This window comes from Pithys albifrons, chromosome 11, assembly GCF_047495875.1.
Source record: "Pithys albifrons albifrons isolate INPA30051 chromosome 11, PitAlb_v1, whole genome shotgun sequence".
NCBI classification, from domain to species: domain Eukaryota; kingdom Metazoa; phylum Chordata; class Aves; order Passeriformes; family Thamnophilidae; genus Pithys; species Pithys albifrons.
The window spans coordinates 6205036-6231494 of NC_092468.1; the positions used below are offsets into that span (position 1 = coordinate 6205036).

Sequence of the window (26459 nt, forward strand, 5' to 3'; positions counted from 1 at the left end):
TCAGAGGTAAAAGATTTTATTATCCCATGGGTTTTCCTAAGAAGTAAGAGTCCTACCAGACAAAATGTACAAAGCATCTCAAGTTTTCTTCCTACACAACTGCATTCTCATCCTATGAAACAGTGACCACATTAGTTCACCTTAAAGAACCAAGGTTTGTCCTTACAGCTGCGGGGTTGCACAGTTAGCATATTCAATGACCAGTTAAATCATGCAGAATCAGAAGGAAGGGGAAAAAGGTCTGTATGCTCACCTGAGTGCAGGCTCAGGTTTCTAGAAATGAACAGAAACACAGGGCTTAAATTTACCAGTTTGCAGCACTTCCATTAAGTGAACCAATTCTCTGACCCACTTCTTGTCATCTTCTTGGCAGTTAAAGGTTGGGGCTAACAGCAAGTTACCGCTGGAAAAAAACAATGCTAGAGAAGTAAACACCCCTCTGGCAGGGGGAAACCTTCCTTACCATTCTACATGAAGTGCACATAATTCTTCATTTTACATCAAGCTTGAAGCACAATGAAACCAAAGTGTCATCCTCTTCTAGTCAGAACTTAATGTTTATAGTTGACTATGTTTATATAAAAAAATAAATTCTCAGCCTCTAAGGACATGCTAATTCCCTATTATATTACATGACCATTCTGAGATCCTGTTTTGTTTTCACATAATTAACTCATAGCATTATAACTTTAACGTTCAAAATATATTCACTTTTTTTTGGTTCTGCTGAGTTAATGATTGTACTTGCACTTACTTTATTCTTCCTCTTCAAAAACAACAAGCTCATTTCAACAGATGGTGAACAAGTCCAGATTTGCTGGAAACCAATTAACAAGAATGTGCCAAGTTGAAACTCGCCCCATTCTTTCAAGCCAAAAAACTGCCTGCATTTCAAGAACCTAATTAGTTTTAACTATATTTATGGAACAGAGGGAAGAATATTTAATTACTCTGCAATTCTTCTGTCTGATGATCAATAGAAATGCAGTTTTGTTCAATTTCTCTGCCATATATTGATCAGCTGAATCTTGCCTTGTATCAATATCTGTACTACAATGGTGCCTGCAGATAATGTGATACACAGCTGGATTACAGTAATAACTATCAAAACAGCTTTCATCAGAAGAGTTATACAAGAATACACACACTGTTAAAAAAAAATCATAAAATCTGCTTCTCCACTTGCCAGTAACTCCCAGTTCTGCTGCTGACACTTGGTATGTGGGCATGACACCCCATCTGCACACACTTGGGATCTTGGCAACTAAGGCAGACAGACCCCCTGTGAACACAATTCACCCTTCCAAGCAAGCAGAGCTGGCCAGGACAGACACAGGGCTCCACCTGCAGCCACAGCCTATAGATGGCATATCAATGGGGCTTTGGCACTTTGCATCAAATATACACCTCTACTTACCCTGTCCTTCTGCCCATCCTGAACACTCCTCAGGACACCCTGCATTGCTCAGTGGGTCACACTGAGCCATGTTCAGGAGGAGATGAGGTGACAGGTGAGTGCAGGAGCCAGTCATAAAAACAACACATAGCAGCTACTTTCAGTGTTTGAAAATCTGTTCTTCAAGGGTCCCAAGCAAGCTGGGACCACCACAGCATGATTGGGCAGAAACCTTCCCTCTGCCGAGCATTCCAAATTGCCTCTGTAGCCTCACAACTGTTCTCCTCCTAAGTGCATCTGCTTACAGATTTTAGGTAATTACATCAGTATCAAAATGGCAATCCTCCTCCTGTGCATATTCCTCCTCCTGTCCTGGTGCCAAGGCAGCCTCAGAGCACTATTCCAGACTGAAATTGCTCAGATAGGAAAAGAGCACTTATTTCTCAACAATCCCTTCTACCTTCTACCACAAAAGAGAACTCATCCTGTGGTGTGTGGAAGAAGCTGCCTCCACTCCCAGGCTATCTTTGACCACTGTGTAAATTTAAGCCCAGCAAATGTCTTGGGTAGGTAGCAGTGAGAGAAGAGGCCACAATGAACCCAGGAGGTTAGAGCTGCACAAGCCAGGGGGGAGTATAAAAAGTAGCCAGATTACCATGTCTAAAGAGAGGGCTGAGAGCATGTGTGTGCAAGCAAAGCCAAGGAAGGTTACATCTGGAGAGTGGCTCATGACTTTTGGCAGATAACAGTTTCGACCACAAAAGTGTTTTCAAAGTGACGAATACGATGGCAGTTTCCAGTCTCGCGTCGACTGATACCTAGAAGTGATTGAAAGAGAGGAGAGAAGAGATTGAACAAATGATAATCTCTAAGAACTGAAGCAAGGAGGGGAAGGAAAACAGATGGATACAATTGCTAAACACTGAGATGGAGGAACAACCACAGCACATGTGGAAAGCAACATTATCTGGTCTTTGGAAGAAAAGCCATGTTCTCTAGGCCATAGGTCTGCATTGAGAGCTGCCACGGGCTGAGGGAGTCACCAGGAAACAGCTGGTTTCAGCTGACAACATCTCAGTGTTACATCAGAGACAGGAAAGCCTCAAAAAACCAGCAGAAGCCACAGGCTGGTACAAAGCACAGCCCAGAATGCAGCCAAGGAGGCCTTAAAATAGTCACTTCCCCTCTGGCTGCCTATATCCCTTCACACACTGATCCTGCTATGGCCTCAGCTCCTATTGGGAGAGAAGTAATGCTTCCCCATGCCCTTAAACTGCAGGACCTCAAATCCAGGCTGCTCTGCCAGACAGCCACTCCTCTCTTTCAGCAAATCCAGTGGTGCCCTGATGACAAGGAGGACCACGTCAGCGCTCCACGAGAGCAGCAGTCAGTGTGCCAACAGCTCCTGCACATCAGAGCAGCTCCTGCTGGGAAGGCACCACGACCCACAGCCATGGTGACTTCTGTAGCCTTCCCAGAGACCCAAGCTCAAACTGACTACAGACTCATGTTTCAGGTGAGCCTTTACACCAGTATCTAAAACCAAATAAACACAAGTACTGATATTAAGGAGCTTTTTGCAGCAATATTACCATTTGTATATAAGATACATATTGCTGATTTCCATAAAATCATTTTAACACAGTCCAATGTTCCCTTTTCACAACGTTTTCCATATTATTAGGAACTTAATTAATTAAAGCCAATTTGCAGATGTAATCTGCTCTGAATAGCTGCCACTGAAGAGGGTACCTCCATTAGGGAAATTTTCCAAATAGTTCCCAACAGCACTGCTATTAGTTCAGCCCCAGGAGCCCAGATGTAAATGAATTGCTGGCTCCTGCAGCCATTTTCCCAATGTCTCTATTTGACAGACACAGCAGTCAGCACCCATTTGCAGCAGCATCACCTCAGATTTGGGGTTAGATGAATGGGATGGGAAACACCTCAAAAGCTTACACCAACAGGGGGAACCCCCTCTTGGCATGAAAAGGCCAGCATGGCTAAACCAGCCCTCAAATGACTGTGATGGGGGAGAGAAGTGAGTGAGGGGAAGGCAAGGCTCTCACGTCTCCTCGCGCTCCGCCGCTTCAGCCGGTAGGTCTCCTTGCCGCTGCAGAGGCGGTAGATGAAGGAGCCGAGCTGCTCCATGTCACTGACATGCTCGGTGGCGATCATCTCCTCCTGGATGATGTATGTCTGAGGCAGGTATGTCCCTTTCTGAAACGACACAGTTTCCACCAAAATAAAGCACAGACACTGCCACAATCTCCTCCTTGAACAGAGCTGTCTCACACAGAGTGCCATGGGCAGCCAAACGGCAGAAAATTCCCTGTTTGGGATGCTCAAACTTCACTCACTGAGGCCACTAATGTGCTTCCCTGTCTGTGTAGGACACACAAACCAGATTAGATCCAAAAATGGAATGGTCACGTAGCAGATGAAGTCAGTGTAGGATCAACCCTGTTATAAACTAACCCAAATTTTAAAGCAGGATGCACAAAGTTTTACTCTGAGAGCACAACAAACCCATCTGGAGAGGGATCAAAGCCCAGACAAAATGCCAGGAACTCCACTGAAATGTGCATTTTCCATTTACTTCAAAAGGCAAAACTCAAAACCACTAGCCCTGCTCACATTCCAACATTTGGAATTTCCCTGGTCCACTCAGCACAGCCACAATGATGTCCTGCCCTTACTGCCCACAAGAACAGGGACTAGAGATGGGCCATGGGCACCACATTCAGAGGAATGTGAGCTCTCAGCACACTTCCACTGTCCCAGGAACATTTGGGGCAGGCAGCAACGTCCCTGCTGTTGAAGTGGAGGCCACTGTAAAGACCAGGGTGATGAGTGAGGTGCCGGGTGGGGGAACATGGCAGAAAGCCACCAGGGGATGGAAAAAACAGGGACAGAGAAAACACGGTGCCTGGGAGCACCCCAGGGATGGAGGCCACCTTTTTCCCTGGGTGAAAGTTATCAGCTCAGCACTGGAGACTCTCTGCACACCTATTCCCAGGTTCTCGGGGCATCTTGCTTCTCTGGGCATCGCTATGGCAACAAACAGCTGTGTTACCAGTACTGCTTTGGCTGGGGGACACTTGTGAGCAGATTAGATGCTAACCAGGCCATGAAGCAAAGACTCACTTCTGGTCCCTTCTGCTTAAGAACAGTCAATGAAATAAAAGAACCATCAGACCTGAAGCCAGTATAAGTATGATCAAGGTGACAAGCAAGGAACAGCAGCACCATTTCATATACCACCTCTCCAGTTTCCACCCCAGGACTGGTTATCTCCACAGAGACATACCTGGAAACACACTATGTGAACCTGGTGCTGTGCTGCTGTGCTGGCACAGCCTACTGGATCGATAAAGCTGTCCCCTAACACTGGAGGATTAGGCTATTAGTGGAAGTTTGTACTACACTAACACAACAGTTCTGTAAGAAATTCAATTATTGATTCTCAGGGGGAGAATGCAAGAGAGGTCACGTGATACGTGCAGTTCCTGGCAGGAGCTGTCATGTAGCAGCCAGGGCTGGGGCTCAGGAGTTACGATATCCATGACCTGGCAAGAGGGCATAAAGACAGACACAAGCACACAATTCAGTTTCTTCACTGTTTCAGAATTAAATAGCTCTGGCAAGTGAAGTGGGAATCACCACTCCTCCATTGCTGGACTGTGCAATAACGATGATACTTTCAATTCTCTGCCAAGAAAGTTAAAGCTCTGAGCATCTTGTGTTCTGCAAAAGGTATGGACCATCCATCATTTAACTGGGTCACCTCCAACTTCCTGCTGCTGTACAGGGAGGGCATCCCTCCATCCTTTTATCTCAGACACTGATCAGGCCTGTTCACTGAACAGAACAAAGCCACCAAAAAGCAGTAGAGCTGCCATTTACAGGCATAAAATCAGACACAAAAGGCCTGGTAGTGCAGACACTGGGGTCTGGGTGAAGTCTGGCACAGCCATGCCCACACAGCAGGGACTGCAGAGCAGGCACAAGGCACATGGGCATAGGGCACATGGCAGCCACACTGCCTGGGAAGGAAAGGGCAGAGGAGGGTCACCAACCCCCCGTGCTGTCCCAGCCTGCTGGAGGAAACCACCAGTGTTACTTGCTGGACTGAGGTCTGGCCCTAGAAACAGGAAGCAGGCACTGAACAACTCCAAAACTAAACTTTCATCTGGAAGTTAGTCTCATTCATTAGGGACTTGACCGGATTCAGAGATTCAGAGAAGGCTGAAGTCTTCAAGTCCAAGGACCAACACAGGTTACCCAGCATCCAAACAGAAGCACTTCTGAGCAGCAGGGCAAGTCGTAAGGTCCTGAAGGGCCCTGCACTAGGAAGGAATTTGACCTCTCTGCCTGACCAGCAAGGCCCTACCTGTGGCCATGAAGATCACAGGCTCACAGTGGGGAAGGGACCTGAGGGCTTTATCCCATTTGGTCTTGAAAAACTTCAAGGATTTCAAGGAGGCAGTGCAACCTCCCTGAGCAATCTGTTCCACTACTTCACTGTCCTCATGGTGAGAAACTTTTTCTGAGCTCAGTACCAAGTTGAACACTTTAAAAGAATGTCTCTAAGGTGCACGTTAAAACCTCCACAGGCAGAGTGGACACTTGCCCATCTCAATAATCAGGAAGTTATTTAAACCCACATCTGCTTTGGGCTCTTCAAGCACATAAGAACATTTTAAGTACTGTTATGCCCTTTTTAAATTCAATGACCATGCATAATTTTCATTGACTGTGAGTTTGTATCTGTTATTTTAAGATGTGACCACTTTCCCAGTCTCCAAGTTTTTTCTGTCATCTTGTGTAATCCTTCCTTTTCCATTTCCCTCTACCCGAGGGACTGGTCACCTGCCACAGCCGGAAGCTGTGACAGGTCTGGAGTGAGTTGTAAGTAAATGTCTTGTACCCCAGTGGGGTTTCCGTCACATTTGCCAGATGGTCACAGTGCATGAAACTGTGAAGACTGCTGGGAAACAAACTGGGAGTTTGACAAGGACTGGAGATCAGGCATCTCTCCAGGCATAACTGTTTGTCTCTGAGCTTAACCCCTCCAGAGTCCACCACACCACACGTAGCAGCAAGTGAGCAAAGGGAGTTTAAGAGTGGAAGTTCCATTGGGTTTCTTTTCCCATTTCTTTTAAACAGACCCTCACAGAAGAGGCTCAGTGCCTTGCTTTACCTGCAGGAAGACTGAGACAGATATGTACCTTCTGCAGTCTGAAAAATCCTGTGCCTTTTTCCTGCTGTTAAGATTAAAGAGTACTCTGTTTTACAATAGTCACTGCAATGGCAGCACAGGCTTCTGAACTGAACAAAATCGCTGATGCTAAACCAAATTAATGCTGGCTGTGAGCACAACTGCATGAGCCCATGTCCAGTACTGCAGCACAGCAGGGAGGGCAGCAGCGATTCCCCCCAGAAAATGGGTGGAAGCTGAAAACCTGTTACTCCCCAAAGGACAGAGAGCTCTGCAGCTGCCAACCCACAGTGGTAACCACAGCAAGAGTGAAAGAAGGGAATTTCTTCTTTCTTTTCCTTGATTCCTACAGCAGAGGGAAGGAATCTGCAGCTTTTCTGTGTCTCCTGGTCAGGCTGATCATCATGCCAGTGTTACTTTGCTGTCTGTAAAATTAGTATTTCAGCTAAACCTGTTGAAGCCTTCACTCTACATGCAGACTCAGTTCTGTCTGCCTCCCCAGACACAGCAGTTTTGATTTCCCATGAGCTTCCAGCTGGCACCCACAAGCCAACTCAAGGAAAATATGCAAAACAAGCAGAATTGCAGCTGTACCTTCACGTTGACCAGCAGCTCCCACAGGTTGCGAGGGGGCATCACAATCGTGGTGTTCAGCTCGATGACATAGCATTTGTCCAGCGTGATGTCATGGTAAGCCGTCAGACCCTGCGTTCCAAGCACAGAAATTAAGGAACTGAGCCTTTTGCAATGGAATGTGACTGTAAAAATGGGTGAAAAGAGGGAATGTGGGGAAGAGGGGAAAGTGATTTAAACAAACCTGTCCAAGGACCTCCCTACCAAGCAAGTCAAACAGGCTGGAAGAACACAGAGAGGGCCTTGGGCAGGACAGCTCAGTAATAAGATCACCACAGACATGTGTGACAACAGCAACAGTGCCAGGCCATGACCATGGTGGTGGTGCACCCAGATCAGTGCCAGGCTACGCCCCCAGGAGCTCCTTACTCTCTGGAAATCATGGATGATATCCGCAGGGTCACTCCCTCCAAACTGAGGCACTGGGACGTTGATTTGCTCGTAGTTCTCTTCGATGTAAATCTTGACGTCCTCATGCAGCTCCAGCTGCCCTTTGAAGGGCGAGTACAGCGAGTCTTCGTAGAGGACCCCGCAGTGGAACACGCTCTCACGGGGCAGCTGTGGGGACAAGATCCAGGCAGGGGTACAAAACTCCCACACCCCACACCCAGCTACAGCAAACACAGGAAGAAATGCACCCATACTGAGTAAAACACTCTTGACAAACAGATGCTTAAAGATATTTCATAATCAGTCTTTTTACCAGAGAACATTTTTGATGAAGACAAGACATCCTTGTGAAATGACCACATCTCGCTTCATGCTAGCCAGGTCCAAAAGGAATAAAGAATTCCCATTGGGATTTCACAAGGAATAATTCACAAAGGCACCTGCACACTCTTAAATTTCCTAACCAGACTGTTCCCATCCCTCCACAGCCATGGCTTCCAGTAACTGCATTTTTCTACAGAAGGCATATAAGGTTGGGGTGAGCAGAGCATCATTTCTAAAGGCAGCAGCTTGGATCCAAATGCAGAAAAACGAGGCAGCTTTGCCTAGCAGCAAAACTGGAGCTGCTGCTCTCTGAGCAACATGGTCTAGTGAAACATGTTCTTGCCCATGGCAGAGCAGTTGGAACTAGATGATCTTTGAAGTTCCTTCCAACCCAAACCATTCCATGATTCTCCAGAAGCACAAGCTGTGGGCAAGAAAGCTAATGCAGGGTGAGGGATCACGTTAGAGCATGAGGACCACAGGGACAAATTGCAGCCATGGGATACTGCGACACGAAGGCCCCATTGCCTTGCTCTCCAAAGCATCTCTGACATGCTGAATGGGCTTTCCCATGTGACTGGATATAAGCTGCCACTTGGTATCACAGACAGGCAGTTAGGGTGACACCAGGTGCCCCGAAGTGGCCTGGTGGGCATCTCTCAGAGCTGTGCAGCACAGTCCAAAGGGGTTACTGACCAGGGAATGGGCTGAGTGCTGTCATAACTGGGTCAACAACCTCCCCTCAGTGCCAGGGCTTCTCCTCCTGAGGAAACGACAGCAGCACAAGCCTTGCAACAGGGTGTGATCACACTGACAGAGCAGTGTGTGTGGGGAGGAGCAGCCCCACAGCTGCAATGGGGCTTCCAGATCAGGTATAAATGAGAATGGGTAATAAAGTGCTGATGATTCTTGAAACAAAGACTGCAAATTAATTTGACAGCACAGAAATTTATGGGGAAAGGAGTTTATAAAAAGACTATATTGCTGAGTGGATAAGTGCTGGCTACACAGATGAAGGCAGCAGCAGTCCTGGGAGAACTCATTCACTAAGAGCCACTCCAGAGCAAAATGAGGGCTTCAGTGCAAAGCAGTGCTTTGGGGTTTCTTGGCTACACAGTCAGCAACCAGAGCTCAGCAATTTCCTCCTCAAAAAGCAGCTCTGCCCTGTCTCATTCCCCCTGCTCTGACCCAACACAATGCTGCCAGCCTAGCACCTCAGCCAGGCCAGGTTTTGCAAAGACTTTGTGGCAGAAAAGGTGCTGAATTTAATGGAGGTTGAGTGCTCATGTTCTGTACCATCTCCTACTTACTTTTTACTTCTCTGCTTTCTTTATTAATAGCAGCACCTATTTTTACTACTCCTACAGAGTTTTGCTGTGCCAGAGCCCACAAAACCTACAGCAAAAAGCTGTTCCTTTGCCTGTGCTCTCCCTTGCTCTCCCAAGGCTTGCTCTCCTCTCACAGCAAGCCACGCTTTCAGACTGCCCTAGCCCTGGCAGCAGTGACTGGGTTTAAAAGGTAGAACTGGCAGGATGTTTTTATGCAGGTTAAAAAAAAAAAGGGCTAAACAAAGTCACAAGGGAGGGGAAGAAGGATTTCTGGAAGGTCCTTCCTGGCAGTGGGGATGGAGGTGAGCCTGAGCCTGCCACTTAAGAAATGCCTTGCCTGTGCAGGGCAACAAAAAACCCATCACCACCTCTCATAGGCTGGAGCAGCTTGTCTGAGTGACAGCTGCCTTTGGTGAGCCAAAAGTCCTTCCCACCTGAGTCCTACCTGGGTGATGAAGAAGTATCTGTACACGTACATGGACGCAAAGACCAGGCCCAGGAGCAGCACGAGCAGACCCATGGTCAGGTAGCAGAGCCCGCTGAGCGATGACCTCCGGCCCTGCACGGCGGGAGCTGCCTCCTCCTGCCAGACACAGAGCACAGCAATGGGCACATTGCAGGGGCACAGACCAGCACACGGGTCACACACGGGGTCCTGGTGTGTGACAAAGAAAGGCACCATCCTGCAAAGCAACTTCACATCTGGCAACCGTAAAACACGTGTACATTTGCACCCCCTTCCCTGCCCCAGGCATATCTATTTTTATAGATATGTAAAAAAACATACCTATGTGAGAACATACACACACATGTGCATATTCTGCTTCCCACTGACAGTTCAGAACAAAGCCAAGCTCTGTTTCAGTGGGTGATAAAGATTAACCAAAAAAAACCAAAAGGGAAATCAGGAACTAAGAGTTCCTGGCTACTGAATGTAACAGCATTTATATATTTATACTCAAAAATGTTGGTGGAAATGCTGCCAGTTTGGGTAGAATTTCTCAGTGGAAATTTTTGGGGTGAAAATTACTGGTCGCAGAGAGGTATCTCCTGGCCCTGCTGGCATGAGCTGACACATCAAGCTGATCTCAACTTTATTTTTAAACACATTTCAGCACACCTTCCAGGAATATACACAGAGCATCAAAATAAAACATATCTGTCCTTTTATAGAGTGCAGCCCAATCCATACAGACAGTATCCTGCTTACCTTGTTATAGCCCTGAAAAAGGAGGGCCTTGCAAAGGCAGGGTTACCTCCTGGGAGATCACTCATCCCAACCTATGGTGCTCTTGTTTTTACCACAAAAATAACCCCTCAAAATCTTAAGCAGGAGGATGTAAGGCCTTTCAAAAGCAGATGAAAGAAGCTGGTTCAGAGATGCCCCAGTTTCCACACAGAAAAGCTGAAAGCTGCCCTCAGGAGAGCAGGCAGGGAGGGGAGAAAGGCACCAGGGAGGGCTTTTGCAGGGAGAACTCTGTGCAGTTCACATAGGTTTTTGATTGGAAAGACACTCTCTCCATGGCTGTGAACAGGAGGAACAGATTTAGTGATGAACAACGGCCTCTCATTTCTAAGATGCATCATTTCTTAAAGAAAGAGATGTCTCTCCAGGGTAACATGGCCAAACTCCTGTGGGTGGTGCAGGTGCTGAAGCCCCAAGGGGAGATGCCCCTGGGTCCCTGCCACCCTCTGGTGGCATCAGATCAACTCTGCCCAGTAGAGCTGGTAGAAAACACCTTTCTCCCCTTTCCCTGTCTTGGAGCAGCCCTTACTGAAACACTTCAGCCCCAGGCTTGGAGGTGTCACTGCTGCCCCAAGATCAGGACACCCCAGTATCCCTGAGGCACTCGTGGGGACCCTGCCAGGTAGGGACACCCCCTTCCCCTGCCTCCATTGAGGGGCAGAACAGGGACAGAGCCAGGATCCTGCAGCCCCTCTGTCACCTGCTCCACTCCCAGCCAGCACAGACTGCTCCAGATAGTTGTTTTTTTCCTAGCCACATTCAGACTGATAACTGTAAAGACCAAATTGCTTTGGGGGAGCTGCAATTCCAGTACACCTCCAGGAGAAATTAATCTATCTTTATTTCTCCTTCATCCCAGCTGCTGAAAGACTCACAGTGCCTCTGTTCACCTCCAGCTTCCTACACTGAAGGACTAGTGTAATCAGTTTGCTGCTACTCCTCCAGCAAATAAAGGGAAGAGGAAGCTGAAAAATATCACATTTTAAGTTCACTTCCAATCTTTCCCTTTCTCTCCTTTTGCAGACAAGGGGCAGCAACTGTGGCAAGCCACAGAGAACAGAAAAAAAGAAACAAAAAAAATCACATTACTAGAGAAAGTTTAAAGGCTCTCTGACATGAACTGCTAGGACAGGAAAGTCATGCTAGATGTCAAGTGTTTCACCAAAACAGCTTTCTCCAGACACTTGTCATCAGAGAAGGAGCGCAGACAGTGCAAGTGAAGAGGAACGAAAAGATCTCCTGCTACTGACACTAAAGCAAGGCTGAGAAAATGTTTAATGCTCTGCAAGTGAACCATATGCCAAATGTGCCAGGGCTAATGCACTGCTCCCTTCCTTGGTGAGCCGGGAGTGATAAGTCCATGGAGGGCTTGGAGAGAGGGTTCACAGGGACACAGCGACTCAAAGGGGGGGAAATTATCCCACTACTAAGAAAAGCTGTTTGGAGAATGGTAGGAAGGGGGAAATAAGCCCTCCATGATTACTATTTGCTAGAGCAGGCATCCAACCTCTCACTGCCAAAGGAGATGAGTTCTGCTCCCTGTAAAGCATTTCTGGCTTCAGGAAAAACACCTGAGCTTTGCATTTTGGGAGAAGGTGGGAGAAACAAAGCAGAGCTTTGCCCTGGGAGAAGTTATTAAACACTAGGGGGAAAAACACCTCAAACAAAAATTCAAATTCTGATGAAGGAAAGAAACAACTAACAGCAACCCCTCTGATGGAGCAGAAATTAAAGCACTGAGGTTAAAAATGCTGCCAGCCAGGCAAAGGGGAACAGTTAACCACAGTTGTGCAAAACACTGCACAAAAATCACCTGGAAAACACTAAAGTATGCACCTCCATCTTCCAACCCAGCAGATGAAAAGGCCACCAGCCTTTGTCACTGTAAGTAAATTACAATTTAAAAGCAGCTACGTTAGCCAGTGCCTCTGCTTCAGGCTGGAGGCGTTCTCAGTGCTGACAGCCAGTGCACAGCCTGCTTTAACAGCTCTTCACCCAGGATAACAAATCTCCACCCTGTTGGAAAAATCCAAGAAGCTTCTTTCACAGGCTCCTGTCCTACTCATGCTGCAAAGCACCTCCTTCCCGCAGAATGGCTGCTCCCTGCAGGAGAAATGTGGGTATTTTAAAAAACAGGAAATCCATCGCAGCAGATTTCCATCTGTTCTTGCTGTAGGAAGGCCTGGCTGCCCAGCAAGGGAGCAGGTCTCCCCCAAGCCAGCCTTAGCATAAAGAGAGCCAGGTGGTCATGGCAGCAAGCACCAGGAAAGCCACCCCTGCCAGAAAGACCCCCAGGACCAACCAGCAAAGCAAACTGTGCCCCGTGCTCATGCTGCACGGCAGACTGTGGATCTGGCAGCAGGGATGGTCTCCATTGAATTCTGCTGACAGGGAAAAGGACTCGGCAGCAGGGTTTTCCTGAAGAACAGATGCATGGAGAAAAATCAAAATATTAACACATTAAAATGCTGCATGTTCACCAGACATTTAACAATATTCCAGAAGAATTCATTAACCAGACACATGGCCTGCAACAAGCAATCCTACTAACTTTCTGACTTGATCAAGCCTGGGGTTTTTTTGGCCAAGAGAAAGGGGAAAGGTTGAGGTCAAAAACACCCTGGACAGAGGCAGGGACAAGTATTTCAGCTTAGCAAATGGGTTTTCCTCTCTCCATAGTTTTAAACATGATATTCCAACAGAAGGGCACATTTTGCACAAAAATCAACATTAGGTCCTTCCTCCTCTCTCTGGGCTGTGCAAAAGACAAACATTCATTTGCTTCACCATGCATGAACAGATGGAAAAGCAACAGCAGTGGCAGAAGAGCACAAGGTCCATGGTCCAGGAGTTACAGATGTGCACACTGGGAGGATGCACAGACAGATCCACAGCTCTGCAGAGTATCCCACTGTCACTTCAAGGTAGGGAAACGCTGCCACTCTATGCAATGATCCTTTCTTTGCTCCATTTTTCTTGGCACCACCACGTTTCAGCAATGCACAGGCAACAGAAGCTGCCACTTTGCTGACCCTACAGAAAGGGCTGGGCCAGCTCCCTTTCCAGTAGAGAGACTGGAAGAGGCAGTGGACAGAGCTCCTTCCTCTGTGCAACCCGATAGGAAGGCACAGCTTGCTCTTCCTCTGCACAGGCAATGGGGGAAAGCATTCCCCTCCCAAGGAGAGTACCTGCCCATCTTGGTTTTTTGACAGGCATTGTTCTGCTAATACTTCATCCCACTGGGAAGGGACAGAGGCAGCCCCACACACAAGCCAGAGCAACCAGACATGCTGACTTGGCTCCAGTTTGCAGGCACGATTGCTTTCAGACACTCAACCCAGCGCCCAGCAGCAGACAGGATATTGGAATATAAAAAGGAATTCCTTTCCTTGGATAAAACAGGCTCTTCACTACGACGCAGTGCCCTGCTGGCTTGAAGGAACAGAACACAGCAGCAGATACGCAGATGGGAGAGGATGGAAGGATGACACAGACCATTTGGTAGAGAAGGCTTGACAGTAGCCTGAGGGAGGGGGGAAGTATTAATTCAGTCTTTGTGGATTTTCTTCAGAACTTTAGATTTGCTGAAGACATGATGAAAACTGCTAGTGTTCCGTTATCCCTATTGGTTACTGAACAGCTAAGGAATAGTAGGAGAGATGTAGCCTGACTGTGCTATACAGGCACAATGTCTGGTCAAAGGTATGGGAACCAAGTTCAACAGTCACAGTGAGTCAGAACAGGGAAACCATCAATGGCTGCTGGGCACTGCTGAGGGCACTGCCAAGCCAACCCTCTGACCTCACAGCACTGAGCCCTCGGACACACAAACCAGCAGGAGTGGGCAACAAGAACCACACCCAGGGAGGTGCTGCCTTGGTATTTCTCATTAATACAGCAGGTTATAAAAATAGAAATTTGACTCTATTTCTCCTTCATCACCCTTGCAGAAGAAGACAGAAGTGAGAAAATTTGAGGTGTCATGTAACACCTTGATCCCTCCCGAGCCACACTCTGCCTTAACAGAGATGGGCTCGGCTCAGGGCACTTTTCTGCTTCTCCAGTTTTGCAAACAGCTCTGAGTCCTCCACACACCATTTTTCCTGCATTTCTGAAACACACAGGTTTGAAATCTTTCGTTTTAGGTATAGCAGGGCCTGACAAACAGGGACAAGTGTCTCGAATATACACCCTCAACAGGAAAAGAAGTGTGGGGTGACCAAAAATAGTAGATGTGATTTTGAAGACTGACAAGTGAGAAGAGGAAGGCATTGCATAGCAATGTGATGCAAAGGGATGTGGTTTGGGAGGATGCTCTCTGAAAGGCACCAAAATGTGTCATCCCTCTCTGGGACATTGTTTGTTTGAAGGGAGCAGCAGCCTGAGCTTTCAATGTTAGACATCCTGACATAACTACAGGCACTGCAATGGCTTCCTCAAAGGATGCAAGCTCAAAACTTAAGAAACTCACATCAGAAAATCCAGCTCAATGTGCTGTTTCCTCATTTCTAGTAACCAAAGGCAAATATGGACTATGGGACAAGAAAAAAAATCAGCTCAAGGTCTCTACCTCCAGCACATCAAGTCCCATATTCACGGCAAAATCAGTTACTGCTTTACAGAATGTAAGGACTTGCATCAGTGGCACCTCCACTGACTTCAGGTGGAAAAAACCCACAGCCACCTTTTGGAAAATTGCAATGCTACCACTGTTGGTGTAAGCTGGAATGGACTGACTTCTCCTTTGATATGCTGGCTTGGGTTGGAGAGTCACCTCTTGGGAAAGCGACCGCCATGTCTGCACCAACACAGACTGCTCTTCCTGCACACAAGGCAAAACCCTCTCATCCATCTACCCCACAGGCAGCATCCCTGCCTCCTGTACGTCCTTATTGGCATGGCTCTGCTCCATAAAAAGCACTGGGGACTTGGTAGGGTAAATGGTAGGGTGAAGAAATCTAGACTTGTCTCCCAGAGACAACCAATCCTACACTCAGGAGTTCAGACACAATGGAGCTCAGTGGTGAAGGGCCCCAAGGGATGGCCAGAGTGAGTTGGGATGGCCAGACAGCATTCCAGAGTGGAGCCCATGCCAAGCTATAGCTCTGGAGATGGAAAGTGAGAGACTACACACCAGGAAAAGGCAGATGAAGGGAGACGAGAAGGAGAGGAATCAGAGAGTGAAAAACATCACAGCAAAAGCAGTTCATCTTGGCATCCACCAAAGCACCACCCACACTCCAAAAAAGCCTCTTTTGCCAGATGAACAAAAAATGAGTCCTGTCCTCAAGAGCAGTCATGCTTGGAGAGAGGAGAGGGAGCAAAATGAGGAGAAATACCAGGTGACACCAAGAGGAAAGGAGTGCCTGAGCCATCATCCTGGCAGAGCCACAGTGGCCAATGCTCTGCACTTGCAAAGAGAGGCCTCTGAAGGAGCGCACACTCGGAAGGAGAGACATTCCAGATTGAGAAGAATTTCTGGTGCTCTAGGTCAGAAAAGAAAACATGTGCATGCATGGACAGAGAGAAATACACACACACACACACATATATGGCACACAGTTTCCAAGGTAACCAAAGCCCCTCCACACAGTATTTATTTGAGCAGTGCTTGTGCAGGCCTTCCACAGAGAATACAACTGATGGCTTCTGGGCTCCAAAGATGCCTGGAAGCAAAAGAAAACCCAAACCAAGCCTGTAATTAAGAGACTATCACAGCCAAAGGCAAAAAGGTTACAATAAACGAATCTAATCACACCTTTAAACAACACCACAGCACATGACTAGCAACAAAGCCATCTGCCTCAGGAGTCACTCTGCAGAGCTGGAAATCAGAATATCAAAACCAACCACTGGCTAATTAAAACCCCCAGCTTTGTTGCTATACCACAAAGACAGCAGGGTGTTAAAAATGCAGCCTAGCATGTGGGAGCTCCTAAGCACTCAGTAATCATATTTTCCTTCTCCCTTGTCAGAAAGAGAGGTATAAATCCCCCTCTTCTCTCCTTTTTCTTTCCCTTTCTGGAACTAAGGGGCTATTTCTCCTCCCTCTTTGCACAAGGGTGAGGAATTCATTTCCATACATTTTTTTTATTATTTTTTTTTGGCAGAGGCACAACAACTTCCATCTGGAATGATTCCAGCCTCTCTCTCCTCTTTCCCAGGAGTAAAACCATTCAGAGCATTAGCAGAGCCAATAAAGCCCCTTATAAAAATAAGGCTATTCTTACCAGGCGCATCTCATGTTGAACAGACAGGCAGGCAGAGAGAAAATAAACAGCTGTTATGAAGAGGCAAAAAAATGTCCCAACCTGAGCATTTAACAGCCTGACTGCCAAAATACAGTCTGATAAACGTGGCCTGATTTCCAGAAATCCAATGCCACTCACTGTGACAATGAGGAAAATCAGTCCCTGCCACAGAGCAGCTCCAACATCACTGCCAAAAGGCTCTGGAGCACCTGGGCAGACCTCACCTGGGAGAGGGAAAGAGAAAGCACAGCCATATGAAGGCCAGGGGTTTTTTTCTGCACCCTTGAAGAGGGAGGTGGCATTAAAAGAACAGGAATTTTCCCCAGGAGAAGAATGGAGGTTAAGCTTTGGCACTGGGTCTCAAAGCTGTTAAAGACAAAAGGCAGCTCAAGCAAGAGCAAAGCAGAGTGCTGCTCTGGGAATAGGGGAAGCTCTTAAAGTGAGAGGCTGGCAAAGTTAAAGAGAGACTTGATTCAAAGGTAAAGACATATTCAGGTGAGCAGACACCTCTTTAAAAGACCTTTAACAACTACCAAAAATATTGAGGAATGCTGAGAAACTGAGGTAAGGAAATGCCAAAAGCCTTCAGCTTTTTCTTGGTGAATTTTGGTCTTCCTTCTCCTCCCAGCTGAAGGGAAGTTGCTACCAAACCCAGTCTGCTTGCTTCCACCTTCACTAATGGCTGGGCAGCCTGACCATTGCTCCAATATCGAACAAACCCACCTTCCAACCCGCAAAGCAGCTCAGCGAGCCCTGGGCTCAAGCCAAGAGAACTAGAGGCTGATTTTTCAAGAGAGGCAAAGGAAAATGTGACAGGGAAAAGACACATCAAAAGGTTTCACATGATTTCACTTGCAGTTTTTCACTGTCAGTGATGGCTTTGGATTTTAATGAAGCACCACAGCAGAGTAAGAGTTGGGCACAGGACTCACTTGAACACCACCACTAGGCTCTAACCACTGCTTCCTCCATGGAGCTTCATACCTGGCAAGTTTTGGGGTGCAAAAATGTGGACAGATTAAAATTACAGCACCTATCTCTGAGCTTCTACAGTCAGGCTGGCAGAGATGGTCAAATTAGCCATTCTGGGTCTCACCAAGAGCAAGCCAAGTACTGCTGAAATGGCTGTGGCCAGTTAAGCCATCACTGTCTCACCTCACTCTTCCGGGACATGACTGATTCCCAAAAGGCTGGGAGAAAAGAGGACACTGCCATGCCCAAGATGCTTACAAGCTGGAACAGCCAAGGTATTGCCATCTGCTGGTTCTTCAGACAGGAGAGGGAATCACAGCCATAAATCTGTACTTTTCACTCCCAGAAGAGTGGTCAGAGTCCACATTTTCCTGGAATTCCAGATGAATCACCTTTACAAGGAACCAGATTTCAGGTTATAGCATTTACCTTTTCCCTTAAAATCAGGACTTCACACAGTGTCACACCATAAAATGAAGTCACTGCTCCCTTTCAGAACACTGACAGTGATTATCTCTCCCAGCAATAGCGTAGGAAAACTCTGACAGTCAATCCTACACTTGAAAATTCACCTGGAAGAAATGGTGTCCAGCTTAACAACAGCAAGAGCAGGCAAATTTACCCTCCTCTTTGTTATTGAAACTGGCTTCAAAGGTAGGTAGGGCAAGGCAGTAAGGAAGACAACTCTGAAAATCAAGTGTAGAGAGGAGTTAAAAAAACCAACACCCTCACACTGTCCTCCCTCAAATGGTAACACTGGCATTAAAAAAATCCAAAACATACCTACGCTCCCACACACTTGGGAAGAAAATACCCATCCAGAAGTGAAAATGCCTTTTCTATCTCTTGTAAAATTGTTAATGAGCAAAGATTTGGTAGGACAAACACCTCATCCTCCCTAGATGCTCTATCTCTCGAGACCTGGCCAGAGTGCTCAGCTCCTCCCCTCTGAGCAGCCACACACACCTGGCCAGGCCACCTCTCCCCAAACAGCAAACTGCACCAACAGGGTGAAGCCAGCATTGCCTGACCACTGCACAGCACAGAGCTCCTTCCAGCAGAGCGTGGAGGCTCCTGTCCCATGCAAAGGACCTACATATGCCATGTACGCAGCAAAGCTTCTGTCTTGTACTTACTTTGGCTTCATTTGTCCCCTTTGTAACTCTCCTATTTCTTGATTTTCTGTGCTTTGCCAAAAAAAAAAAAAAAGCTGTTCCCAAAGCAGGTAAACAGAACAGATTCTTCCCATGTAAGGTGCACCTACATATAAAGCTGCACTGGCTTCACCTCTCCTCCAGCTTTGGGAGAACACACCTCCAGACAGACATTACAAGATCTGTTTGGTGAAAGACAGCTCCATGTTTCAAAATTCAGTCACATTTATAACATTTCTGCCCAGAATAGACATTCTCTATCCTAATCCCTCCACCAGTTTCAGCCAGGTCCTTTGTCATGCTCAGCTGGAATATCAAATATTCATGTCCAGAGTCTGGTAAGATACTCATGTCTAGTAGTTCATTAGAGCAGATCCTGTAAGGGTGCAGAGGGATTTTTTTTTCCAATTCAGCCCTTTTCCTCTGCTTCTAAAGTATCCCTAAACCACAGAGAACCAGGAACCAATGACAATGCTTCTTTTAAGCTGACGACTCCATACAGGACACAAAAAGAAGTCATCGCTTCAACCCACGTGGATACAGGAGGGTTGGGCAAAGGTCAGGAATGCTTTCTGTTACAGGAGGCTGCTTCTTCAAATTAGGATCCATAAGAGTCTAAAAACTAACAATCCCAGTCTAGGGGTAAAAACTGGAATATTTCATTGAACAAACAACATGCAATTTAAGAGTCTCGCAGGCAGGACATGCTAATAAGGAGGAAGGGTTATGGTAACATACGTTAACTAGGGGATTATACAAGTTTCAGCTAGGCTGCACAATTAGTTAATATTTTCTCTAACAGGGATTTACAGGAGGGGAAGAAAACAAAGGGTTTCAACATGAGTTGGCAACATTATCCTAAGGTCCATCTCTATCTTGGAGCTGGAGACAGCTAATGATGAACATCAACAGGCCTTGTCCAGTCCCCAGGTGATGGGATTTGTCTCAGCCCCTGTTGACCAAGGTTTTCTGCTTAAGCTCATCATGCTCCTCACTGCTGGAAGCTGAACATCAGCCCCAACAGGATCAGCCATATTCAGATCCCTAAATCAAGTCTTCAGAATGGAGAGAACACCTGCAGCTCAGGAACATCAAGCCTGGACTCAAGCCTGCAAACATGCCACGAGCATAATCAATCCACATCGCTGCCAACTAGTTTTTCTCCCTCTCTTTGAATTTACAGCTTGCTTTGTGAAAAAGCCTGTTTACAAGACTTTTCCTCACATCTCTTTCCCTTGCCATCTGTCTTACAGCTCACAGCATCCTGCAAGGAAGTCGCTCACAAAACCCAGCATTGCATTGGCACAGCAGCTTCCACAAGCTGGCGTGACTCTGCTTCACGTGCCCAGCAAGAGCCACTGCTCCTCCACCTGCCACTTGTGCTGGAACGCAGCTCTGGAGCACCACTGTTCCTAATGCACAGGTACCACTGAGAAGGCCAGAAGTGACACTGCTGCTTGCCCTGTGCTGACCTACTGCCTCTATGAAGACACAGTTTGTCCTCTTGGGCCTGTTCAGGCAGGTGTGAACCAGTCCCAGCTCACTGTGCAGCCTGAGCATCAGGAAAGGCAGGGGAGCAGGGACACAGCAACAGCCCCACAGTGAAACAATCTGCTCAGAGCTCCACATCCACAGCACACCTGCTCCTCACTGGGGAGTTTTGCAGTGGCAGCCACAGAAAAGACAGTGTCCTGGGCACCAGAGGGGCAAACATCTCTCAGGGAAAACAGTCCCCCATGAGTTTCATTTCTATTAAACAGGGCAACATCACTTGTGGGAGCTGCTGCTGCATCCCTGGGCAGGCAGCAAGGAGGAGGCTGGGGCAGCTCAGCCCTCCAGGGAAGGTGGTCCTGCAGCCAAGAGGCTGAGACACCCACCAAACAATCATCCTGAGGTGCAGCCTACAAAGAGACCACACAGAGAGATGGAAGGGTTGGATGGATCCAGTGCCAGGCAGGAAGCAGCTCCTTGCGGGAAACTCTTCCATACAACTAGGAAGGGTGCAACCCAAAGACCACTGAGTCTTGTCAAGTCTTTGGGAACATGCAGATGGGATGAAAGGCACAAAACCAAAGCCTAGTATTACTGCAACCACCCAACAACAGAACATCAATCGCACCCAGCAGACACCATTGTGTGCACCCCGGAAAGTCCCTTGCAGCCCCCAGGCTGATGAGCCACTGCCAAGGTGCTTCCAGTGGGCTTGCCAGGCCTGTGAGTATGGAAAGAGCTCTCCCAGTCTCCTGCTTCACCCATAAAGCGCTTCTCTGCTACCAGCCAGACCTGAGCCACAGGCTGAGCAGACACTGCCCTGTCTCACCACAGCCTGTCCCAGAGGCAGGACAACAGGTTTTGCTCTCTGCTTCCTCTCCCCAAAGGTTTCTGGGAAAGTAGTCCCCAGATCACAGAGATGTCTTCCCACTGACTGTAAACCATCCTGGTCCTGCAGCACTAGCTCTAAGGCAGGATGCACAACGGGCCAGCAGCATGGAGAGTTGGGCAGTGTCTGCTCCACACAGTGTGAGGGGGATGAGAGGTGCCTCCTTCCTCCAGGATTTACCATTTCCACCTGGTGAAGCAGAAGATTTTAATGAAACCCCTTCTCCTCTGGCTCTTGCGCTGCCTCCGCTGAATAACTTGGTAGTATTAGAGGGAATCAGCTTTGGGGGTGAGTGTAAGTGCATCCCTTAATGAAAGTTGTTTGGAGCTCTACCTTAAAGAGAACAGAGCTACCTGGAGTATGTGTGTGGTGGCTTGTGACCAATGAGAGGCTGTGGTGTATGCAAGGTGAATTGGTTAACCAATTATGTGTTGGCATGATGGATGGGAGAGTGCATAAAAGGTGTGGACATTAGTGCGTGAGAGAGAGATTTACTAGGATGTGAGAGTGAGTCAGATCTAGATCTACTGATGTAATATGAACTAACTTCTTCTACTATGAGCTATGAGAACTGTCTGTTAATCTATCTTGAATAAACTCCCTAAGTTGTGAGCCTTCTGATGTCTGCTGTGCCGGAACTCTTCTGACCGTCAGTCCACACCCAGCTCAGTGCAGGGGGCTCCCCCTATAATCAGTCAAAAAAAAACCCAACCAAATTTTGACTGGAGAGCTCCAATGCATTAGTTTCACTTGGTTCCATCAATCACAATCGCAAGGACCATACTTCACAGAGCAGTTAAAGGCACAGTGTATGTATACATATATAGGTATATGTATATAAATCTTGAGTTCAATTAAAACTCACTAAATACTACTTTGCATCTGAAAAGAATTTTGCCAATGAACACAATGAATTATTTTACTGGCTGCATAATCTCCAACTGCCTTCTGCTCAAGGCTGATACATCCCCACAGCTCCTACTAATGACAACAAGACTGTTTCTTTTATAATTCCTTAAAATGTTGCAAGGGTCTCAAAATTATGTGGATTTTTCTGACAAGAGCTTAAATTGCACATACTTTCCGATTCAAACTGAGATGCACAGGGGAGAAACAAGGCTCAGCACATGTGAGCCTGCTGTCAGGACTCCTCACCTACTACTTTTCAGGACACATTAGCATCACAGACATCCTCTTGCCTGCTGCATCTTTGCTTTCACGGAGCACCTGCCAAAATTCACAGGCTGCGGAAGCTGCCGCTGAATCATTTCCCAGCTCTGGCTCCTATCACTAGGATTGAAGTTATGAGATCAAAGAGGAGAGGAATGCAGAGCATCTTGTTTGCATGTCACCAATGCCATTTTGCTGCAAGGCAGCTAGAGAAAGACACACACAGACAGAATTTATTGGCAGCAGGAGGGCGAGCATGGCAAGAGAGCCTGGCTATGGAAAGACCAACCCCACAAGCTGGGTGTTTAACAACCAATCATGGTTCAGCTAAGTACAAACTACACCAAAGAATCCAGTGTCATAGATAGCCTGAAAAACAGCATCAGGAAAAGGCCATCTGATGTCAGCGGATGCGCTGCTCCCTGGACACTCTCATGCTGCACTGACTTACTGCAACTCACTCCTGCCCTTATTTCATGGGTCTTATATTGATGTTCTTACATGTCTGTCTGCTGGAATTTAGAGACTGTTGAAGAGTCTTTGTTCTAAATCCATGTTTTTAGTTCCTTTGTAGCTCATGTGGGCTTAAAAGAACACCACTGTGCCTTCCAGGAGTCAGAGAAAGGCCCAAGGCAACAAAAAGAACCCAAAATTTATTATTTGCTACCTAAGCCAATTTCATTCATCTGGCAGGACCTGAATCAGAATAATTTTCATTGTTGGGATCTGGCAGCACTAATGATAGAAATAAGCTTCCGTTACTTTTATTTTATTAATTTTTAAACTCCTTTTCTCACAGCACTCATAAGAAGAAGACAGATCTAGCCTGAACTCATGCAGGATCAGCAGAAGAATTAAGGTCCTTGCTGTGGAAATGGTTGAATGGCAGAATGAGCTGGAAGTCCAGTGTGATCGTCAACTTTCAGGGGTGGACATCAAAGGTGGGAAAAAACCTACCACTTGCTTTATAATTAGGCAATATAAAGTCAGGAAATCACCAAGAGGTGACACTTGGCCATGCTTCCCCCATCACAGATCTTTATACACTTCCTATGTGTTAGATTAATAGATGCAACCATGACAGACTGAGCACATTCAGACCCTGACAGCACAGCTGAGAGCTGCGAGCACATCCCTGCATGACAGGAGAGATCATTAAGATACGACTCCCTGAACCCTCTGCAGAACTGAGCAGTCTCCTGAAGGCCCAGCTGCAGAGCAGCTCTCCTGGGCAGGTAATTCCCACTCACTCGGAGAGGCACATCAGGAAGGACACTGCATTTGCTGCAGGAACAGAGCAGAACCGCAGCTGCCCCATAATGTTTTGAGCCAGGGAGATGTTAGGGTTTAATAAATGATCAAACCCACAGAGGTCCTGGGGTGTTTATGAGGAATACAGAAATGCCACCTAGGTCTCCTCCTCTGAAATGGAAGCACCATAACAAGGCAGACCTGACGCTGAGGGTCAGGCCCAGCTCAGGACAACACGCCCACACTGTGCAGTGTGGTATTGACCCAGTGGGGCAAGCTGGCGGTTCTCTAGCGGAAGAGACTTCAGAAACAGCCAACTCCTAGCCAAACACAACAGTGTCCATTGCACCTTCCAGCCCCTGAGAGGGCACCTGCTGTACCACCCTGGCCTGGGCACAGCCCTGCCCGACTGCACCTGCCCTGGCTCGCAGCCTGGACGGGGCACACACAACTCCGCCCCACGGCCCCAGCCGTGCTCTGCACCCGCACGGGACGCACCAGCACCTTCGCTCCCCTGAGCCTGGCAGGGTCCCAGCCTCCACAGGCAGCAGTGCTTCTCTCCCCGTTCCCCACCACATGAAGCCAGCACAGTAGCTCAGCATCACCACGTCAACTCCCATCCGCAAAGCATCTGTGCGTGCTCTTGGCCCCTCGCTTCTCATCTTCCTCCAGCACCTCCCGCTTCCCTCCACTTGCCTCTTCTCCACGCCAACCCTAAGCCCTCAGAGGCGCCAGAATTTTAAATCCGTCCATATTGACCGACCCCAAATCACATTCCCCGAGGCCAAACCACCCAGAGGGACAAGTTCTGATGCCGCTGCCCGCACTGCCCAATCACTCCGGTGTCCGAGGATGGCAGCCCCTCGCAGCGGTGCCGCTGCCCTGACCCATGCCCTCCCCACTTCTGCAAACTTCGGCTGCCCATGAACCACCCCCCTTGGACCGGTCACCTGTCCCGGTGCCTCCCCGCCCCAGCCCCGCTCCGCCCCCGCCCCACTCACGGCGCCCGGGGGCAGCAGCACCGCGCCCGCCGTGCCATCGCCCCCCGCCGCCTTCTCCTTCTCTTTCTCCTTGTCCGGCTTGAGCGCCGCCGGCGGCTGCTGGACGCCGATCTTCACCATGGCCCCGCTCCGCCGCCACCCGCTCCGCCGCCGCTGGCCCTGCCCGGCCCCGCCCCGGGGAGGGACCGCGCCGTGCCCGCCCCCGGCGGCCCCCGGGAGAGAGGGGAGAGCCGCCCCGAACGGCGGGCAGGGAGGTCAGAGCTGCCCGTGGGGGCTGCCCGGCTGCGGCACCCCCGGGGCTGTCCCCGTTCGCCCCTGGTACCCACACCCGGAGCTGCCCCTGCAGCCACAGCCAGTCGTCCCTTGGACCCTCCGGTTGTGCTGTGGCATCAGGGTCCTGCCAGTAGCACTGCTGAAATCGGGCCAGCAAAGGGGAAAAAGCAAAATAACACAAAACTGAGCAACCCCCAAGTGTGAAGATGCATCGGCCTGGAGCAGATGGGCACAGAGAGAGCAGAGATTACTCTGGGGAAAGCTCCAAAAAATCCAGCTGCTGTTTGCTTCAAGGCCTGAGCCCAGCATCTGAGAGCACTCAGGTGGTCTCTCCCTCAGTCAGCTCCAGGCAGCAGAACAAATGGATTACTTTCACCATAGGGACAGGGATCTAGAAAATGCCCTGTCTGACAGAAGCAGAGTGTGGCATGCAGAAGGGAATTTGGGAGGGTTGCTTTTGTGCCACTGACTCTGGTCTTGTGCCAGCTGGGGAGCAGAGCTGTGTCTGTGGACATTAAGGCGCTCTGAACAGTAGAGGGGCCAGGGCTGGCTGTACCTGGGATTCACTGAAGCACCTGCACAGCAAGGAGTAAAGAACACATGTGGGTAGTTTTGTTAAGGTAACAAAATGGAAAAAACCTGTTAACAAAACCCTCTCTGGCAGCCACAGGTAGTAAGGAAAGTAGCAAACATCAGTGGATAAACACAACAATGCCTTTACATTGATTTGGTCCACTTAAACATAGTATTTATTTATAATAAAGTAATTATGAGCATTTTCTTTTAACCCAGAAGGATTCATTATGTACTGAGTGATTTACATCATGTTTTGAACTAACCCATTGATAAATTAGTGCTAAATTCTATTTGCAAAAGGCATCTATCTTTGGCAGGGATTCAATGCTGACTCACAACAATTGCTCATAGTGCTGACTTGCCACTGTTCAGTATTTGGAGCCATGTGGTCCTCCCAGCATCCCGCCCTGTGGGTAAAAGTTACATTGAGATGGTAAGTTTTATCTCACACAGAGATAAGGGGCTGCATTTCCAAAAATGCCTATAATATTGGGAGCTCAAAACTGAGACAAGATGGTCCTGAGTTCATGACAACAGGAGTGCTTACAGCCAGACCCAAACACCTCACATGTGACATGCAAACCAGGAGACACCCGACATCCCACCAGGATTTTCTGTGACTAAAACTGTAAGGCAATATATACTTCTCTAATAACATTCATCCTAAATGACATGTAGCCTTAGAGTAAGGAAGTGCCCATAACAGGAGCTAAGGGGCAGAAATCCTGTGCCCCAGTCCTCTTGATCCACCAGGTTATCCTGCTTTTTCTTGAGCACTCTCAGGCACAGACTGGGCCCTGCCTTTTTTAGGTTGTTTAGCTGCAGCTCTTAGCACGAGAAACACTGTGTTACCTTCTTTGTCTCCAGTCCAGTGTTCACACTGGGCAGCTCTT

General features: G+C 48.0%; 1 protein-coding gene across 1 annotated transcript; it reads right to left on the reverse strand.

The window, feature by feature from the left end:
* On the reverse strand, positions 1-24905 carry ITM2C (integral membrane protein 2C). Its single transcript, XM_071566371.1, has 6 exons — positions 24718-24905; positions 9738-9875; positions 7620-7808; positions 7212-7322; positions 3466-3616; positions 1-2214 (listed from the first exon to the last, which is right to left on the reverse strand). The coding sequence occupies exons 1-6, from the start codon at positions 24835-24837 to the stop codon at positions 2123-2125; spliced, it is 801 nt and encodes a 266-aa protein (XP_071422472.1). The 5' UTR covers positions 24838-24905; the 3' UTR covers positions 1-2122.
* Between the last annotated feature and the right edge of the window lie 1554 nt (positions 24906-26459).

Excerpts from the sequence above, each read along its gene's own strand:
- ITM2C (XM_071566371.1), bottom strand. The coding sequence starts at position 24,837 with ATGGTGAAGATCGGCGTCCAGCAGCCGCCGGCGGCGCTCAAGCCGGAC. Across the intron at positions 9,876-24,717 it reads TGCTGCTGCCCCCGGGCGCC|GAGGAGGCAGCTCCCGCCGT; the intron begins GTGAGTGGGGCG and ends TGTGTCTGGCAG. Across the intron at positions 3,617-7,211 it reads AGCTGCTGGTCAACGTGAAG|AAAGGGACATACCTGCCTCA; the intron begins GTACAGCTGCAA and ends GTGTCGTTTCAG.